Source organism: Solenopsis invicta, chromosome 8, assembly GCF_016802725.1.
Source record: "Solenopsis invicta isolate M01_SB chromosome 8, UNIL_Sinv_3.0, whole genome shotgun sequence".
Lineage (NCBI taxonomy): Eukaryota > Metazoa > Arthropoda > Insecta > Hymenoptera > Formicidae > Solenopsis > Solenopsis invicta.
In genome coordinates, this window is record NC_052671.1 from 7,390,169 (window position 1) to 7,403,134 (window position 12,966).

General features: G+C 29.7%; 1 protein-coding gene across 1 annotated transcript; it reads right to left on the reverse strand.

Moving 5' to 3' along the window:
- Positions 1–70: 70 nt before the first annotated feature.
- Positions 71–12,936, reverse strand: LOC105197412 (peroxisomal hydratase-dehydrogenase-epimerase). The gene is made up of 12 exons (XM_039452805.1): positions 12,664–12,936; positions 12,127–12,253; positions 11,840–11,946; positions 11,568–11,741; positions 10,767–10,903; positions 10,546–10,691; positions 3,445–3,620; positions 2,338–2,464; positions 2,100–2,206; positions 1,600–1,773; positions 1,299–1,453; positions 71–1,054 (listed from the first exon to the last, which is right to left on the reverse strand). Exons 1-12 carry the CDS (start codon positions 12,754–12,756, stop codon positions 823–825), a joined length of 1,755 nt encoding a protein of 584 aa, XP_039308739.1. The 5' UTR covers positions 12,757–12,936; the 3' UTR covers positions 71–822.
- Positions 12,937–12,966: the final 30 nt, after the last annotated feature.

The following is a 12,966-nucleotide window of genomic DNA, read 5'->3' on the forward strand; positions in this document are numbered from 1 at the left end:
CAGTGAATTGAGAAAGAAATTCTGTACGAAACTCGCACATATAAAATATCAAGGTCTTACCAGATCAGTATCATTTTTTCAAAGTATTTATTATAAAACTTTTTTATCACAGGTATCTTCATACAATCTGGCGTTATTAAGAAATAAAAATGAAGTCGAACATGTATGTGTATGTTTGGGGAAATTATGGAAACGTGAACCAGCGAATACAGATGATAGAAAGAGGATATACCCTATAAGCGCTACAATATTCCTAATTATTAAAATATTATATGAATATTATTAAACATTAAACTAATATGAGAATAATATTTCGAGAATGATAGTTGTTAATATAGGAACATTGTATTAATGTTACATGTCCGCTTTATATAATATTCGTGATATATTATTTTAATGTTCGTGGAATATTATAAAAATATTCTACGAATATTATTTTTGTTAAAAAATTAATGTGAATTATTATGCATAAAATATTCAGAACTTTATAATTATTACATTTAAAAGTTATAATATTCTCGATAATTTAAAATATTGAAGTAAATAATATTATTTAATATTAAATAATATTAAAGCGCTTATAGGACATGCGTAAAACTTCGCAAAGTAAACTAATCTGTACGGCATTTTACAGAGAATCTCGGCTACGCCATTTTCCGCAAAAACATCGCTTTGACTGCCTCTCGTCCGTTTATGCACTTCCGATTACACTGAACTACGCGTGAAATTATCTTTTCGAGGTCTCCGGACGATCGTTCGCCACGTGGATTGAAGAAGATATTCAGCTCCAAATAGAGCGAGAGATCGTGCGCTTGCCGGTTATCAGGCGCAGCTCATCAGACCTGTCCTCGCGTTGTCGCAGACTTCCCTTATCGCACGACCTCGCGCGACCTTAGTGTCGACGTGCGGGAAGTTGTTCTTGTAGTGACGGCGCAGAGTACGCGGATTTGGCACGTAAACCTCGTAAGGCGCTCTGCCGCTCTCGATAACCCAAATACTGCCGGACTCGCCGATCCTCAAGATCGTCATTAGACCCTGCGCGACTACGTAAGGCCTGCAAAAACAAGATTAAATAACGATGAGCCATTGAGAAATTTATCTCTGCTGAATTGGCGATTAACGCAGGCATCGAAGATGTAACATTAGCTTTAGGATCAGATTTACAAACCGAATCTTATATCTTCGCAGAAAATTCGCAGAAACGTAATGATCCACCACATATTTGGCAAATTTATCTGTTTGCCTTATCGAACGTTGTAGTTTGACATAATATAACAACAATTTTAATGATCACTCACGTTTGTATCGAGTACTGTTCAAGATTCTTGACAAAATCCGCCTTCATGACCCTGGAAAGAAGTTTATTCGGACTATCTATCGTCAAAGCGGTTTCCGTCAGACCTGGACACAAAGTTATTACGGTAACGCCAGTCTTCTCGAAATGATAAGAATCCTGTTGGAAAGAGAATATGATTATGAAAATTAAAATCTCTCTTCTTTTTTATCAGGAAATTTACTTATAAGTAACTTTGAGGGCAGTAAAATTTTAGTTGCTCGAATAACAAAATTATCTTTGTTTAATTTTTTATGTATAATTACCGAAAGAGACTGCGACAGGCCAATGACGGCATGTTTCGTGGCAATGTAAACCGGAAGTTGAGCTGTATTTCGAATATCTACATGCTGGCTCACGTTCACCAAGATACCACCCTGACCGCTCGTATCTCTGCTCATACATTGTATAGCTGACATTGCGGTGCTGACCATGCCACTCTGAAATCGACACAACACATAAGATTCTTTTCATTTTCATTTCATGATAGTTATTATTTATCAATGACATGTTTATTTTTTTTTTTTTTTTTTTTTTCTTCACGTACTCTTCTGTACAATCTGCTAGAATAATTTTGCAACGATGCAAAATAAGCTGCAGAAGTTATTCATGAAAATTTTAAATAACATATAACATATTTGAGGTCTTAAGAACATTGTAAGAGTTTTAAGAGAGAGAACATCGCAGATCGAAATCATGAAATTAAGAAATCACCATCGATGAAGGAAGTTTTATTACTCAATAAACTGTTATCAATGATACTCACAATGTTCACCGCGATTTCCTTCTCCCATCTTCGCTCGTCTAAAACTCCAGCGTTATTTATCACGATGTCAATGTTTCCTAACAGCGATACTGCTTCTTCGAAGGCCGCTATAAATTGGTCCAGACAAAATACGATACATGAGAGCGATACTCTGATGAGAAGTTCAACGATTATAATTTTCGAACCAACGTCTATCTCTACGCGATTTGAAAATCTTGCTTTATATTTGCATATTTACCAGTCACTTGCTTGTGATTAGATACGTCGGTGTGTATAAAGTGCACCTTCTTCTCGCCGCAAGATTTTTCGATGGCGAGTGCGATCCGGTTGCCGCTTTCAGCATCAATGTCCAATATAATTATTTTCTGTAACAAATATGTGCGTGAAAAATAAATTTAAATACAATAATGTCAAAATGATATCAATACTTTGTAAATATTATAGAACAGATAATGCCATTCTGTGAATTTAAGGTAGAAGAAAGATAACATTTTATTATATGAATTACATTTTATTATAACACACGCATACACAAGAAAGAGAAATTTAATCTGCAGAATAATATTAATCCAATTTAAATATAATAATGCAAGAGTTTTCTTGATTATGTTTCTTTAGTACATCGATTTTAATAAAAAAGTTTTTATTTAATTATGCATTTATATTATAAAAATAAAAAAATGAGCCTTACTTAAATAATAAATTTTTTGTAAACATATACATATATTGTTTATAAATTTATAAAAGATTATTTATATATAACATGAAGTGTGGGTTGGACGTTTCTTGTATAAATATCTCCAATTAATTGGCAATTAATAAAAATTCAAAAAGTTTGCGAAATTTAAATCAACGTTATATAAATAATCTTTTATAAATTTATAAACAATATATGTATATGTTTACAAAAAATTTATTATTTAAATAAGGCTCACTTTTTTTATTTTTATAATATAAATGCATAATTAAATAAAAACTTTTTTATTAAAATTGATGTATTAAAGAAACATAATCAAGAAAACTTTTTTGCATTACTATATTTAAATTGGATTAATATTATTCTGCAAATCAAATTTCTCTTTCTTGTGTATGCGTGTGTTATAACCCACATTTCGAGAAAAATGCAAATAATATTTGATGTGATTTAAAAATATAGGTAAAAATTGTTTATTAAAGTTAATTTTAAGCATATTTATTAGGCTTGGATTTTTTTCGTTTAATGTAGAAAAAATGTACTACTTGATTACACTAATTCAAAAGTATAATTTTGTGAGTAGGACGTTTCTTGCGTAACTGTAGCCAATTTATCTTACTGCAAATTTTATTTTAATTATTAAATATATACCTTTGCTCCGTGTCTCAAGAAGTGATTAAGAAAAGCGTAGCCCAATCCTGCCGCACCGCCAGTTATTAGAACATTTTTTCCGGAAACGATGCAATTAATCGCTTCTATCTCCTTCGCCCTTTCCGTTGCTGAAGAACGACGGCGGAAGATTCTCAAACTTGGATGTACAATATTTGCTTAAAAGAAGAAAGTGTATTTGTTAGAAAAACTAATGATATCAATAGCATATATTATGTTAATATAATAAAAAGTTTATTATTTTGACCTAGCAAAATGATATTTGTTAACATTTGTTGATAATTAATACAATAGTAGCTGTAATTTTTTTAACTAAAATAATTTATAAAATTGTAAGAACATTTATAAAATCATTAATTATGAAAATATTGATATAATTATTAAGATTATAATTTATAAAATAATCGAAAAATCTATATTTTAGTTAACACTGCACATTTTTCATGACAAAGTAAAGGCTATAATATTGATAGATGTGTAATCTTTGATGAAAAAGTTAGACTTACCCATTTTATTCTCTATGAATGAATGCAACCTCTTTAGTTATTCAATAAACGGACACAGCCGATTGTCACGCTTAAGTTTTTAAGGGGATGAAGCTGAAGAACCGAGAGTTCGAGCTGATAATGCGTACGTTTCGACTGAACTTCGAGACCATTCGAATGGTATTTATACACGATAAGCGATGTGGGATTCTGCGATATTGTGACTCCAGTCCGTCGTGGCGGGGATGTCTCACGATCAGAGAGCGAAAGGTGGACTCCGTTCTACAAATCACATCAACAGCACATGCACAGTTTGAACAATTATGGTGAAAAAAAAAAGATTTTCGTACTTTCTCGCTCAAACTTGAGATCATCGACAGTATTGGAAACTTAAGACTCGACTGTCGCATTTTATTGGGCGCTTACACCAGACCAATAAGTTAAGAAATATTGTTGGATCTGTTAAAGTAATGTTCAATTTTTTGTGAAACAAGAAAAATCTCTTTTAGTTTTATAAAAATATGTTAGCTAAATAATTATTTATATAATTACTAATATAAGAAAAATATGATAATCATTTATTGATGAATAGTTTTTTAAAAGATTTAATACTGATTTGTATAACTGTGCGGAACTTCAAGCTTACGATTTGGAGCGAAACAGACGTCAGAATTAAATCGGGTAATAGCAATATAAAAAAGAACAGCAATGAGAAAAAACATCGTTAAATAAACGGTTTAACAAAGTTGTTACTTTCGATAATAATTTTTGCGATTTTTCGTAATCTGCTTTTTCATTGGCTCTCTTATCTTCTCTCTCGCTAGACTAACCAGACGCGCCTTCATTCTCTTTTCTCAACATACCCGATAGCGCTTCCCCTAATTAACCCCTTCTTCGGAGACTAATTAATTGCGTCGCGGCAGCGCGCTTTCTGATACTCGATATACTAAACACAGATCGAGAGGCATTCGCGCACTTTTCCTTTCATTCAAAGATAATAATGGTATGTAGTGTTGGCGCGAATAATAGCCCAAGAAAGTAGATCATTAAATAATTACATTTTTAATAACGTTATGCGATTGCTTTTCATGTATAACTCATTTCATGTATACTAGCGTATTAAGGAGGGACAAAAGAGATTTGTAGAATCAAATTGGACACAAAATTTGCGAATTTTCTTAAAGAAAAGGAATAAATGAATACAATTCTTTGCTTAGGTGTTATTTATACCACTATATTTTAAATATAAAAAATTAATTTATAATTATACAATTTATTAAAAATATAAGAGTTTTCTATTATTAAAGACAGAACTCAAAAATTTTGAATTTTGCCATATTTTTGTCATTTTTAAGTAAACAATCTGTTTTTTTTTTGGTCTAGTTTTTCTCAGGATACAAAACAACATAAATAACTTCAATTTTTACACAAAAATTCGAGTTTTATGATTATGTTATTATTTTGTAATAACATTTTTTTATTGATCTTTTTTGAGTTCAGTACTCATGTAGAACAATGTTAAGTGCTAAAGAAAATGAAAAAAATAATAGATTGCTTCCATTGAAATTACAGGATTGTGCCACGTAAAACGTGCGGCACTTAAAATTTTCAGGCCTTCAATAATGGAAAACTTTAATATTTGTAATAAATTTTGTATTCCAAATTAATTTTTTGCTTCTTGAATGGTAAATATAAATATGGTATATAACATCTAATTAGATATATTAATTATGTATTCATTTATTTTCTTTTGTTTGAAATAAATTCACAAATTTTGCATTCAATTTATGATGTAAACTCCCTGTGTATCTCTTTTTAATACAATATAGATTCGTACATAGATAATATAAATTTCAAAAGAAGCTAAATATTTTTACATTACATAATATATATTTTCTGAAAGACAGAAGAAAGCTATATTTAAAAATCACTCATTTATAAAGGAAACGTTTACAAAATAATTTATAGAGCTACACAAAACATACTGGGCGTGATCATACGCTCGAGCGGCGAGCAAAATAGAAATTTATTAAAACGCACAACCCAGCTATGCATTCTTTTAAAGTTTTCCCACGAAAATATTTATTTTACTTGATCTCGTGCATACCTGATCTCACCCCGTCGGGCCATTTCGTTAATAGAAATTTATTACAGTCAGGGGGTACAGAAAACTGGCTGGTGGCTCATAGATTACTCTCAGCACCGTGCAACGAAAATATTTTCGCCCTTTTACGCCCCCAACGTACCGGCTGAAGTTTGCATATGCGCGGGTGACTTTATATTATTTTTCAAGTTAATTCTTAATGTATTGTTGTTTTTACGAGCTTTATTTGTTTTAGTCGCGTCTCTTGTAACGTAATTTCTTTTCTCGCTGTTTTCTCTCGAGGTCTAACGAGATATACACGCGTTGCATTCAATTTAAAAGTATGTATCACATCTTAAAGTAATTTCAAAAATAAAAAAAGACATGGTCTGTTCCATTATTACGTTCAAACTCTGTGAAATTTGAGCTACGTAAAATTCTTTTATTGATTTAAAAGTTAATTAATTTTTGGTTAGCTCTTAATTTTTATGAAGAACTGCGTTTATAACATTTCTTTGCAAATTTCATGTTAAAGTAGTATTATGAATAAAATGAATTTTTTAAATATATATCTACTAATAAAAGTCTAATAAATATTCTTGCAAAAATTTATTCGAATTCACTTATTCGTTTAAATATTATTTACCTCTAATTGAAGTAAAATAGTCATTTATGCTGCGTAAACGCAAATTATATTCATCGTTTTACTTTTTGCAGCTGATCAGAGTCAAAATTCTGACATTCACGACCATAATTTTTTGTCGTTGATTAAGAAAAAGATCGGTACTTAACTCTAGAAAGCTTAAAAGTTTTAAACTTTGATAACTAGTATTGAATAACCAAAATATTTTTAAATACAAAAAACGCAGTAAAATGCAATAAAAAAGAAATAGATTTAACCCAAATGGTTGCTTATATTATCTTTGCGAATTGATACGAGCGGAAATGCGCGTTCGGCTAAAAATTTACACTAGCGCATGGCACTTGACGTAAGTGGCATTGGGCATGTGTATTCACTGCATATAAAAGAAAATGATTAATAGCAGGTCAAACTTAAGGCAAAAAGCTAACTAACGATTCCGGGTATGCGATGATCATTGGGTGATATAACTTTTGTTCGAGTTTAGCCGTTCTGGCATAATTGTAGCAGCAACGAGCGTAACTACCAACGCGATAAATTGTTATCGATGGCCTCATCGTCGGCAGTCAGCCCTAATCAAATGACCTTTCCATGACTTTACTATTACATGGAAGACTTCCATTCTTTACTTCGAATTCGGGAACATATAGCAAAAATGTATAAAAAGTATTTCTCTATATTATAATGATAAAAAAATCTTACTTTTTTTATATTATTTTTATGTAATTTTTATATAATTTTTTTATTATATTCTATTAAAATTTATATTATATAATACTTATAAAATATAAGACATCTTTTTTATCACAAATTCTTTAGCACATTGTAAAGTAATTACATGTATCAAATTATAATTATTATAATGAATAATTTTGGAATCTACTATTAGAGACGTATATTTACACACGTAAGAGTAAAGTTACAATGTACAAATAAAAGTATTCTTCTTTATAATAATTAATCAATTTGCAAAAATTACTTTACCATTGAAATAAAATTTGCGGAAATACTTTGCAATCAAATTTTTTAACAAATACAGTACAATTTTTCTTAAAGATATATGTTTCACATTTCAAAACATTACCAAAAATAAAAATAAAAATTTCATAAATTGTTCTATTAATTATTACGTTTCAGTATCTGTGTAAAATTGGCATATTTCTGTTAAAAAATTATTTACTTTTTTGTTTACTCTTAATTCTTGTAAAATCACGTTTTGTAATAGTTATTTGTAAATTCGATAAAAAATTAATTAACGCCAAATCAAAATTTTTATACATACTAATAAAACTTTAGTAAATGTTATAATAATATATAAAAATTTTGAACGTTTACGTAAAGACTATAAAATACATAATTACTGTAATTATAATTTCTCCTAATATGAAGATATATTTATGCAAGTAAAGGTAAAGGTACCAATTTTTGTAAAATCGCACGTTTGTATATTCACACTATAAATAATGTAATTTTTATACATATTAGATACGTATGTAATTTTATATACTGTTTTTAGAGCGTGTTTTCTGTTAAATATAGATGTTAATCTAAAAATGACAAAAGTAAACAACACGAGGATAGAAAAGGCTGATGATCGGTTCATCTGCGCAATATTTGCAAATGATGAGGCGCTTATCAGTCGCTCGTGGCGTCGGCGAACTTTAGCAATAACGCACTTGATTCAGTCGTGTGGCACAAAACGGCGATAGGAACTTGACGTGCGCACAGCTCGTGCTCGCAGCATCTTATCAATAAAAAAAAGCGCACTTAACGTCCGGTTGGCGTCGCGCCGGCGATAAATCAGTGCCAAGAGCCTGCGCGCGTTGTCGGCTCCGAGCCGATACCGTAACCAGTACGAATCGGTTTTGATCGAACTTTACTCCGAAACTAAAAGGAAAGTAATTTCTCATGCGATTTTTCTCAGTTATCGCGCTGCACGCTGTGAAAACGCGAGCTTTGCATCTGTGTGAGTTCTTTTATGCGTCTTCTTTACTGCGACGATCCGAAGATGTAGCGATTCACAAATACGCGTGTCTGCAAGAGATTACAGTCTTTGTGTGCGAATCAAACAGTTAATAATTGGTCCGATTGACTGATTTGTGTTGCATTGTTTATTATACATCATTATTAAATGTGATTTCCTTATTCTTTATGCAGTGCGGATCTATGTTTGCGCTATATGAAGAGACGCAATATTACTTTTTTAAATAACATTTTATTAATGTTTATCAATGTATCAATACAAAAAAACATTATTTATGAATTTTTAAGATTTATATCTATTTAAAATATTTATCGAATTTATCGAAATATTAACGAATGTATAATTGACTGTGAATGTATAATTAACTCTGCATGGCAAGAACGGTTTTGTCAAAGTATTTAAAAATTTAGCTATATATAAGTCTGAAAATGATTTTGTTAGACTAGAGATTCCTAAAGCATTGGTCGCAAAAAATTTTTTAGCTATGGTAGGAATCAAAATCAAATTTCAAAATAAAGTACAATTATTAAAATTCTCAAAAATACAAAAATAATTTTCATTAATCAGATCTAAAATATTATCAATAGAAATTAGAAACAATCTCATTCTTCACACATTATGTTATTATATTTTCATTCATACTTTGAGAAATAAATTTATAAAATAACTATTCTATAAAAGATTAAAAAGTAGAAGAAATAAAATAATTAATTTACTCTCCCTCCTCTTTGTTTTTTCATAATCTCTAGAGCTAGCATGGTAAGAACAATTTTGCAAAAATACAGAAATCTGAAAATAATTATGTTAAACCATTTAAAAATTTGAATTGGATGTTTAACTTGGCTTCTAGAACGTCAAAATTATTTGCGGCAACATTATCATATTTTATCGTCCTACATAATTATTGTGATGGCTCTACATAAAATTATTTTCTAATCTGTATGTAGCTAAATTTTTAAATGCTATACAATAAAATTATTTTTTTCCATATGCGGATATTTACAAAACGTATCATGATCCATGTAAATTTGGAAAATCTGCATTAGATCAAAATAGTTATGTAGTTGTTAGAATATCAAAACTTTTTTAACAATGCTTTTTGCATCATGCTTGAATTGCATCATGTTTTTCATAATTATTTTGATGCTCCAACAAATTTATTTTCAGATCTGTATCTAGCTAAATTTTTAAATATTTCAGCAAATAAACTTATAACTTTTTACATTAGATAATTGTAAAATCAAAAATATTGATTGTTGCAGCCACGTTCAGAGAAGCGATCAACATTCCAATGGGTGGAACATAAATTATTAGCAATTATTTATATTTAAGATAGCATGATGTTCGAGCACAAAGCTGAATGTATTAGCTTAATTATAAATTTGCTTTTTATAATTACATATTATATAATAATATTTTTAATTTTATGATGTTAAGTATAAAAAAAGTGAATTATGAACTTAAATGGAAATTAAATTGTCTACATTATTCGAGATATTAAAAATCATTTTTTAGTCTCTATTTACTCAAAGACTAAAATATTTAGTTGTACATATAATATTATACATATTCATTTAATTATTATCGCGCAACTAAGTTACACAACTAATGAACTCTTTATTGTAAAAATCTTATTGTACCTTCTGTCATTTTAATAAAAAAGTATGTCACATTAATAGTAAAAATGTCATTGTATATAAAATAGAAATATAATAAAATTTTGTTTCATAGATTTCATATCATTGCACATTACAATTTCTATTAATCAACACTTATATTTTATCTAACAAAATATATTTTGTAGAAAAAGGTAATTTGAATTAATAATATTATTTGTTCCACGGTGAGTATATGAGATAATTAATCTGCGATCAATTTCATATTAGCGGTTAATCCTCCATGTCGATTTCGGTCTTTTGCGGCAGAGTATCAGGAAGTTGCACTTCGTAAACTGGTTGTCCATCCTCACTGATCCACACGCTGCCGTTCTGTGCGCATCGAATTACATACACCAATCCATGAGCAATGCTTTCCACTCTATAAGAAAACATTTTATTTTTGTATTTTATGCGAGTTTTGAAAACGCAAATTATGAATTAGCAACAATCTTACTTTTGAGGTTGATAATGCTTCAAAATATCACTGTCCGACATATCCTGCGATAAATCTACGAAGTTTGGAGGGGTGCCAGCCAAACCAGGACACAAAACAATCACTTTTACATTAGTCCTCTGGTAGTGATAAGGTTGCTATAAAGAACCAATCTAATTACAATGATCTTTATACTTTTTTTTTTAATGTAAAATTTATATAAAATGCTGTATTTGAAATACATCTCATCGTCGAAACAAAATTTGAAGAAAAAATTTAAAATAAAAATTGATTAAACAATAAGAATTCAAACTAGGCCTTTTAAATAATAAATCACACAAATAAGTAAAGAAACGTCATATGCAGTTAGATTTTGGTCCCTAATGATATTTTACATGTAAATTTTTAAATACATTCTCAGTTTTTATAAACTGCTCGTTAAAGACTTTTGAAATTGTTTACAGTTTTATGCAAGTAACATCATTACAAAATTAATTAATTAAATTTTATTTAAGTCTTACTATGTTTAACGGGCAATTTATAAAAATTGAAAACTTAAAAATTTATATGTAAAATATTGTTAGGTTTCAAAATCCAGTCTCGACCATAAGTGACGCTTCATTATAAAAATTTATTACCAGGAGAAATTTGTTGCCAAGAAAAGAAAGAAAAATAATTATTAATTAATCGTATTCCTAAAGTTTTATTTTTAAAAAAATTATCTTTCTAAAATTGGACTTCTTTGTGTTACTCATTAGAATTATTATAGGTTCTATAATCACTTATATATTTTCTCTAACATAGATTAATAAATATACTTACCGCAAAGGAACGGCTGAAACTAACGACAGCGTGTTTCGCAGCAGAATACACCGGAAGTTGAGGTACCGCTTGTAATCCGGCAATGGACGAAACATTTACGATGACACCACCCTTTCCTCCAGAGTCCTTTTGCATTTGTTGAATTCCCATAAGAGTTCCACGAACTACAGCAGTCTGCAGTAGTGAAATTAATATTTGAGAAACTTTATTTTATCTTAAGATTATAATATAGTAACCTAAAATTAAAACCAGAAATCGAAAATAAAACTTACCACATTAACGTCGATGGCTTTCGCAAAATCAGTTTCGTTTATTACGCTTGCATTGTTTATTAAAATGTCCAGCCCGCCAAGAATGTTGATCGCTTCTTTGAACGTGGCTGCAACAATATTTTCAGTTTCAAACAAATATCCAAATGCAAAAATTGTAAATAGGCTTAAACAAATAGCAAGCAACGTGCGAGTTTGCTTATTGATTACGCATTAATAAATACAAATTATTCGTTACGCATTAATAAGTACAAATTACATGGAATAAAGCTGTAACACAATATATTTACCGTCATATTCGGAATTATTCGTCACATCGCAGTGAAGAAATACAGCTCGTTTACGACCAAATTCATTGTTTAAACTTTGTACAGCTTGTTCTCCAAGCCACTGTCGTATATCTATCATAACTACCATCTAGAAGAAATATTTACATTTCTATTACTTCATAAAAAATTTCATTCTACATATAATTGCTTTAACAGTCCAACAAAATTATTTTTTAATGTGTGTATTTAGTTAAATTTTTGCACTATTGAGGAAAGTTGTATGATACAAAGTATTTAATGATATTAGAAATTTGATCTTGAATTGCATCTCAAAAGTCAAATCAAGACTTTCACTTTTTTTTAAATGAAAACTCTCATTTTTAATTACGTATTTATAACTGATCCGAAGAGTTTTCCAAAAGTTTATAATAAAGTTTTTTTTTATTATTTACTTTCTGAGTTGTGAAAATTAAAGTAGTATCGTTACTTCATTCGCAAATTGCGATAAGCGGGATGACTTTCAAAGATCGATAATTTATTAAATATTAAATTACACACCAAAGCGCCATTTCGTAGTAGCTCTCTGCAAAATGCCAGAGCCACACCACTCGCTGCTCCAGTCACTACGACTCGTTTATCTTTAATCTGCATATCTCTTCCAGTTAATCCAGCAATCGATCTCTTCCGCGAATATATACTTCTTCACTTATAAAATAGTTATAAAACTTCTCGCTATAGTCAGTATAAAAATTTCCGTATGTGAATTTTGTATTTCTACAGTGGAACAGTTAACTACGCGACATTAATGCGTCAAGAAGTCTCTGTTATCAATAAGACCACCAACTGTGACGTGAATGTTTA

Coding starts and splice junctions, on each gene's coding strand:
- LOC105197412 (XM_039452805.1), bottom strand. CDS start 12,756: ATGCAGATTAAAGATAAACGAGTCGTAGTGACTGGAGCAGCGAGTGGT. Junction 12,254..12,663: donor TACTACGAAATGGCGCTTTG/GTGTGTAATTTA, acceptor TATTTCTTCTAG/ATGGTAGTTATGATAGATAT. Junction 2,207..2,337: donor TAATCACAAGCAAGTGACTG/GTAAATATGCAA, acceptor ACCAATTTATAG/CGGCCTTCGAAGAAGCAGTA.